This window comes from Stegostoma tigrinum, chromosome 9 (genome assembly GCF_030684315.1).
Source record: "Stegostoma tigrinum isolate sSteTig4 chromosome 9, sSteTig4.hap1, whole genome shotgun sequence".
Lineage (NCBI taxonomy): Eukaryota > Metazoa > Chordata > Chondrichthyes > Orectolobiformes > Stegostomatidae > Stegostoma > Stegostoma tigrinum.
Window position 1 is genome coordinate 56,639,702 of NC_081362.1, and position 8,299 is coordinate 56,648,000.

Here is an 8,299-nt window from a genome sequence, read left to right on the forward strand (position 1 = left end):
CTGATTGCTGGAATGAAAGAGGATAAAATGTAAAGATCATCTTTCTAGAAATAGACTTCCTGGAATAAACTGGAAACTGTTAATTTTGCCATATATAGAGGCTGTGTGCACAGAGCTGCTTACAGACCTCGGGGAGATTGGTGAAAGCTCAACCTTCTTCCCCTCCCCTTTTAATGAATCAGAGCCTTTGGTTTGAAATTGAAAACTCTACTAATGTCATTGTCTCCTTCTGTATCAGCAGGTTCCGGAGAGGTTCTTGGAAGTGGCTCAGATCACATTACGAGAGTTTTTCAATGCCATTGTTGCAGGCAAAGACGTTGATCCTTCCTGGAAGAAGGCCATCTACAAGGTCATTTGCAAGTTGGACAGCGAAGTCCCAGAGGTTTTCAAATCTCCAAACTGCCTACAAGAGCTACTACATGAGTAAAGATGCTGAGAGCCATTTGAATGTATCAGATGTAATATACCCCTTCTGTTCTGATGTCCAATCCTTGTATTCCTTTTCTCAGCTCTGATTTGTTAATTTTCCCTAATGTTTTACCCTTTTACAATTGACCTTGTAAGAAGATTATTCACCACAGCCTTGAACCCAGTAAAACTGATACCTGAACCCTTCTGTTTCAAAGATTAGATTAGATTTGATTTATTGAAGGAAAAACTAAAGTGTGAGAGTGTACTTTTAATTTTTTTTTATTTCAATATAGGGTGTTACACCTAAAGTAATCTGCTCTGTCAGACAGAAGGATTTATTAATGATTACTTGTGGCAAATGGCAAATAACTATGACATCATTTGGACAATAAAATAGCTGTCATGGGATACAACACTACACACTAGGAGGTTTCACCTAGCTATATCATTATAAGTGAAGACTAAGCCTGCTGTTGTTTTGATCTCAGGCATGAAAACAATTGATCTTTGCCCCCATACTAGAATGCACCATATAGTCAGAGCTTACCTAATGTCATTTTTAATCCACATAACCATCACCTTACAAATGTTTGATTCTGCTGTCTCTAGCTGACATTGGTCATGTTGTACTGATACGCATGTTACAGTCAACCATTGTTGTCCCACTAAAATTATTCTTTTCTGCCAACATTCATTACTTCTTCACCCAACAGTTGTGTTTTCCTGCAGTAACCGAGAATCAGGTGTTTGTTCATTTCTAATGATTCCAAATTAATTTGCAAAATTTCGTGGCTGGCCAAATCACCAGAAGTAGGTTCAACTCTCGAGCTAGCATGAGGAAAATAAACATTTTCAGTTAGTTTCTACTAAATTCTATTAAAACTTAAAAACTCGTATGCTTCTATTCAAAACAAAGTTGTCCAGTCAACCTGCTGTTCTTTAGCAGCAGCTTGCATTGAACCTATAGCTGAGATTTGGAGTTGCTAATGTGCTGCATTAAGATCACTTTTATTTACTGAAGCAATGTACTGTAAGCTGACAGATTTTCAAACCAACTGATGTGCTGTGAACTTTATCGAAGGCTTTATTTTGTGGCTGTGCTGCTTGAAGTAATACTAATGTAACGGTTTGCATTGCATAGCATCACTAAAGAAAAGGAACTTGAAAATTTAATTGAACTAATGAGAATGTGTCAGCTTATCACTTGAAATGATGAAAAAAAATCAGATTGTCATTGTTTAAAATAGAGGAAATCCATTCAGGTACAAAAGAAAAAATCTCATGCAAAAAAAAAGTGCTTTAAAGTGCAAATCATTACAAGAGTACTGTTGAGTGCGTTATTGTAATTAGAATACAGATTATTTGTGAAAATGATTGCTTGTACATAGTGTGCAACCATTCTGTTGACATGGGAAATCGCATGTGCATAAACATGCCATACTGTTAGAATCAGTTTTAAACTAAATTGCTCACCACAGGGAATTTGAGGCTGTGACCAGATTTAATCTGATTTCTGTTAACTGCAACTATATAAAAAAAATTACATTCTGTTTTAAATTATTTGCAAGGACATCTATATTATTAAATCTGATTTGATGCCACTTCATAAACAGCAAGATTTCTCTCCCTCATCCCATTATCTTCTGTAGCATTTGGTTTTTATGTTGGTAATGACTGCTGTAAGCGTCTTGAGTCACTAGATGAAGAGAACATGCTGAACTGTGTACAATCTTTTAAATTTATATAATATATATACATATTTACGCAGTCATACTGCAAATGCCCTCATTAGCCTGATTTAATTGTTATCGGAGTGTGAACTTTAGTAATAGTGTGTTTATTTTATTTGCCAACGTAATTACTACTGAGAGCAAATTTCTATATATGACATTGTGATCTATACCTGTATCTGTGCCAGTTCATTTGATGTTAAACCAATCCATTTTGATCACATACATTTTGAATCAATCAGATCCACCAGCCAATATGTTCACAAGGTATTTTAAAATGACTATACTGAGATGTAGTGAAGTATTATAACTGGATTTGAATATAGCCACTCTGCCTTTTAATTGCAGTTTCTGACAAAATGATGAAGCATGCAAGTGTGCACTTTCCGAAAACACACTTTATGACATCCTATTCTAAAAGGATTGGCATAATTATTGCACCTTTTGAAATGTGTTCAGATTTTTCAACTTCTCATCTCTCATAATCCAGTTGCTTATATAGTACATTTATGCTGATCATTTGTTTATAATGTTAGATCCCCGCAACTGCAGGATAAAAATGGTTCCGGTACCTGCCTATGTTAAAAGTAATTAATGTCATTCATTCTTTCTGTTTTATGGTCTGATGCAGTTTTTTTTTGTCTATTTGGGAAATTAATCTATACAACCAGGTGTTAACTGGATTATGTCATCAGGAGTTTCTGGAGTGCCAGCTGGAAATTCCTGATTTTAAGCAGTGATTCACTCAACAATTTACAGGCTGTAGAAAAGCTGATACTGCATTGTAACCAAGTTCAATTATTAGCATTATTGGAAGAGATTCCAGTAGGTTCCCGGTGCACTGCCTTGGACAATACCAAACTGAAGTACAGTTAGTTATAATGGCTTAGACTGTTCTAAGCTATTCATCACAATTGGTCACCACCTGACTCTTCTTTGCAAAATGACCTTGTCACTTTATGATACATCCATAATTGTTTTAATCCTTTCAGTGGCATTCATCTATATTTAGTATTGTGTTAAAACTACTGCAGGATAGTACAAAGCTAAATTTAGGATTCCTGTGTTATTTTTCCTCTTTTACATAAATCAGACATGAATTCAGTATGTAATTCAGCAATATTGAATTCAGTTCTTAATGTGTGGATATGTTGGTTAAATGACATCTGCAGGACTGTAGTTTCATGGCAAGCATCTGCACAGTATTCCAGATTAAAATTTGCAGGACTACAAAATTTAATTCCAGTAGAATCTGAATACATTAAGGCTGAGTTAAATACAACTGGTTATAAAAACTGTTCAGGCCCTAGAACCTTGTGTTTGGATTTCAGTATTAGCAATCTTAGTTGCTGTACAGTGTTCAAACACATCAATACTATACAGAACATGTTTGAAAGCAAAGTATAATTTCAGCCTTTAAAATGAAGTAATCCCACTTTTTGTAATTTTTTATATTTCTTTTAGGTAAGGATTACATTGCTTCAAAAGCTACTTTATTTTGAGTAGATGAATAATGAGGATTAAAATCTGATTTATATAGTAAAAGTTTAGCATTTGTTAGAAGCTGAGGGGATAATATGGTACAATAGAGTGAATTAATCATTCATTTGATAATGATGTGGCACTACAGCATTAGTGAAATTCATTATTTTTGATTTCTTTTACACAGAGGTGTTGCTGCTTGCCTAAGACGTTATAACATTATAATTGGTCAAGGAAAATGACATGTACAACAGCATAAACACTAAGCCAATGAAAGAGTTAAAAATATTATTGGAATTATGTACTGTCAATCTTCCACCATGAGCAGCAGATAATTAGTATTGAGAGACCCAGCATCAATGTAATAATTCGAGCACCATCAGAAGTACAAATTGTGTTTTTGGTTATGTAATATTTTCATGATAAAATTCAATCTGAAAAATGGAGTTCTCTGAAGATGGGGAGAGCACTTAAAGTCCAGAATATGCAAACATTTAACACATTTTCCAAATTTAAAATTTAAAAACCATAAGGAGTAAAATTTGAGATTTTGTCCCCCAATGCTACAGTTTAACTAGTTGTATGTGTAGTTTTTGGATAGAAATGCAGGGAAGCAATTAATGTCAGCACTTAGCCTTAAATCCTGCTGACTTCAAAATAACAGCACAATGCCTGCAATACCCTATCGGTATTATGAAGCACTTGCAGAATCTGCAGACTTTAGGCAATGCAGACAATAGCAATGGAGTGCCAATGTATTTACTATGCATCTAAAGCAAGTCTTTCTTTTAGTTTTGGTATGCCCCAAAGTGCTGAATGTTTTATTTTGGTTGTGTTCTACACTCTTTCTCAGCCCTGCCTGACAGAACTATGTACCAGTCACTCAGTCTCAATTAGTACTGACATGTTGTGACTATGAAATTTGAAATCAAACTTGTCTAATGAAATTAGTCATGAATATTGGTGGTCCTATTATAGGATTGACCTTGAAGAATACAAGCTAACAGTTCTGCGCTGACATGACAATGTGGTCTCAATTAGAGTGGGAATGATTATCATAAACAGAATAAAGGGTCTTAACTATCTTGATTAATTGTTTGGAGATTAGAGGATAATGTTTGTAAGATTTGTCAAATAATTAAATTGTGCACAAGATTGCTAAGTTTATCATACATCCTGGCATTTTGTAAAAAAAAGTAAAACAATTGGATTCTAAAGAATTTCAGTACTCTATTCTGTAATTATTACACCTCTGGTCTAATAGGAGAGTTTTGTAATATGATTTTAATAAAGACGCGTTCAACAGTCTAATTGTAATTCCATTTAAACTAATTTCTTTTTGTGCAGTATATAAAGAATGTTTCCGGAAATTTTATTTGAACTGGAATGCTTTTACGAGAGCCATAATGCCTTTGTGCCTCCAGCTACATTTTTCCTTACAAACCTGAGATTATCACAATTGCTTCACAAGGTTTTCTGTCATTATTCTGGCATACACTTTTCGTATTCATGAGCTACAAGAGGCAGGAGGTCAGATATTTTAGAGTGGAAATTTATATAGTTTAATATGAGCTAATGATGGATGCTATATCTGTAAATTAATTCCCATTTTCTGTACTCTTATTACTAATAGAAATTTAACATTGCTTATTAACTTGAGGTGAAATCCTGTGCCTAGATCTTAAATGCACCAGCTTGAAGGATACACACACCTTCAATTTACCAATTTCCCACATATACAATTGTTCTTGTGCCTTCTGTGGCTGAACATTTCTTTTGGGATTCTTGAGGATTTCCTTTTTATTCATAACCCACTGCAATAAATGCCAGATTTTATTTCCTGCAGTTTACCATGATGGTAATAGCTATGCACATATTGTATCTTTATAAAAAATAAACAGCTGGAAAAATTTTTGAAGAAGAGAATTTTTAGAACAGTTTGATAAAGCAAATTATTTTTTCCTTTTCGACTGTTTGCTCAGCATTCAAGTTTGGGAAATCTTGTAGAAGCCAATTTTTTGTAACCGTGGTGCAGATTTTGTGTTTTCATAGATTATAAAAAGTAGTATAGAAGCAATATTTCATATGATGTGTTTTAAGTGTGAAGTGAAAGCTGATTTTTTTTCCCTTTTTAGGTGGACAACTTTTCTATTTTAGACATGCTGAAAATATGTTTTGTGAAGAGATTGTTTTATTGTGACCTCTGCGGCACTTATATTTATGACTATTGCCGATTTGTCGCAGAGAATGTTCACAGTAGTGAAAAATTTATATGGCAGACATTAAGTTGTAGTATTTAAATAGTATGAGGTATTTACTCACATATTTTATTGCAGCTAGATTGTGCCTCAGAATATCAAAAGCTGGTAATTGCTTTAAGTTTCTGATTTAATATTTTTGGTTTTTTAAAACATGTTGTAAAGTAATTGCATTAAAAATATGTGGGTAAATATTTATAAAAGTTTTAAAAAGGGAGCCCTCGAGAAATGCTAACCTTAAATTACCATATTTCATTTGATTTGTTTTGCATTCTTTTTTCGTACCCCTCCTTTTATATTTTTCAACTAATCAACTTTCACATCTGATTTTATTTTGCAAAACATTTTGCCATCACAGGAAATACAATGCATGATGTGATACTGATCAAAAAGTATGTATTTAATTTCCTATGAAAATACCTATTGCCATTTTTCCCACAAATGTAAACTCATACATTTTGGAAGACTTATTACATTTATCAAAATTCTTTGATATTCACTTCATGGTTTATTGTATTCAAAATCCACAAATTTGCGCTCATTACTCATTATGACTTCTGTATCTTGTAAAATATTTACAGAATGTATATTGCATCTACCCAGTAAATAAATAAGTAAATGGATGAATCCTGAGACCTTCCTTGTGGTGATGTCAGTGGCACAGAAACAGCTACAGCAAAAGCAAAAGCACATGCACTTGTAAATTATGTAATTTACCCAAATCTTGACCACGTATAACCTTTTTTTAAAGTGGTAGTTTAATGTTGACCTGTTTTTTGAGAACTCCCTTCAAATTGAATGGCAAGGGAGATGGCTGTTTTGGAAATGGTTACTGCGTATTGCACTTCTATTGCAGAATGTGAAGTTGAATGAAATGTGCTCATCTTGTCATAGAAAACTGTGGGATATGAACTGCCTGCGATGAAAACGCTTGTATGTATATGGTTGCAGAAAAGTGAAAAAAAACACTGCCTTTATATTATTTAGCAATATGTTGTACATAGCATTATGCTCCTTTTTTGTATTAAATACCTGTTAATTTGAAAATAGTGCAGTAATTGAAACTGACCTAGTCAGTGTTTTTTTTTCGATTTTTTTTTTTCTCTAGCTAGAAACCATTTTGATTGTGGATTTTTGTTGTTGTCAATTGTTCTGAAACTTTGCATAATTTATTGGTTTAATTTATCCTAATTTATTTGAAGGTGTACAATTTTTGTATTACCAGGGATGTACTGTAATAATTGATCATATAATGAAATGATGAGCCCTGTCCATATTATAGGGGTGCCGTAGCCAACTGACATAAGCAATCCTTATTAAATTCTGCTTGGCAGCTACTAAATTTTGAAGATAAAACCTTTTGTTGAATAACTGATTTTATTTTGTGTGTTTTAAGCTTTTTTTGTATGGTATCCAGACTTTTACCTTTGCTTTGTACCACCTACAGACTACAGTAGTTCAATTGCCTTGTGTGCCTTCCATTCTTCTCTGAACTGAATGTATGTGCAGTATATATGCAAGCTTGTGCAGAATAAATATAATTCCAAATGTACTGGTGTACTTACTTTGTTTGCTTTTCAAAAGAGTTTGGAATTCTAGCATTAGATGTACTAATATACTTGCACTACTGAGCCTTTGTGCCTTTTGTTTTCTTCTGTTTACAATTGGAGGTTAATGTTAAGAAGTTGATCAGGAAATAAATAGCTGCACTTCTTTTCAAAAACAAATACACATGATCTAGGTTGGCAAGTTCCTCGGAGCTGCTTTTGCTCTTTGACTATCATTTTACTGGAAATATGGGAGAAACTCCATTTCACTGCATAAATTGCAGAGAGATACTGATCCAAGGAAATCATTTGTGCTGTGTTTAAGAACTTATTTAGCGTAATCAAAGTACCAGACATTAATACACAATTGATCAGGACAACTGATAAAACCTTCAGAAGTCCTGTGGTATTGCACAGCGTAAAATGAAGGAGCGTTGTGCCATGTAATGTATGATTCTGCCTCCGTTGTGGAGTTATATTTAAGGTAGTCTGTTCCATTTAAGGCCACAAAGACTTCTTCATTGTAAGCAGATAGATTTTGAGGTCAATGGAAGCTAATTAGTGAATTGTTATTGCTATTTTCGAAACGCTTCATTGATAAGCCTCTTTAGATTTCAGTTGTGATTTTTGTTGATGTTTACTTGGTACAACTCTAGCTGCAATCCAAATTCAAATGCCATTTATCATTTTAAAACATGATACATTGACATAAACATGTCTTTTAATGTGACAATTTGAACCATTTAAGCTTGGTTCAAAACTTCAGAAATAAAGAACAGGTGTGACATCTTACAATTTTTGATCAGCTCTTTAGAAAAGATCGGACATGAGTTCCATTTCAGTAGTACCTTTCAAATTAAAAGGACTTCAC

The 8,299-nt window shown here is 33.6% G+C and overlaps 1 protein-coding gene across 3 annotated transcripts in view; it reads left to right on the top strand.

The window, feature by feature from the left end:
* Positions 1-7,407, top strand: part of prox1a (prospero homeobox 1a) — a 140,431-nt gene extending 133,024 nt beyond the window's left edge. For 2 of the 3 annotated variants that reach the window (XM_048536510.2, XM_059648572.1), the window contains exon 5: positions 239-7,407. In XM_048536510.2, coding sequence (XP_048392467.1) covers positions 239-427 — 189 coding nt within the window. In that variant the 3' untranslated portion in view covers positions 428-7,407. The remainder of the gene's footprint in view (positions 1-238) is intronic. The other variant, XM_048536511.2, reaches the window with a different exon arrangement.
* Positions 7,408-8,299: the final 892 nt, after the last annotated feature.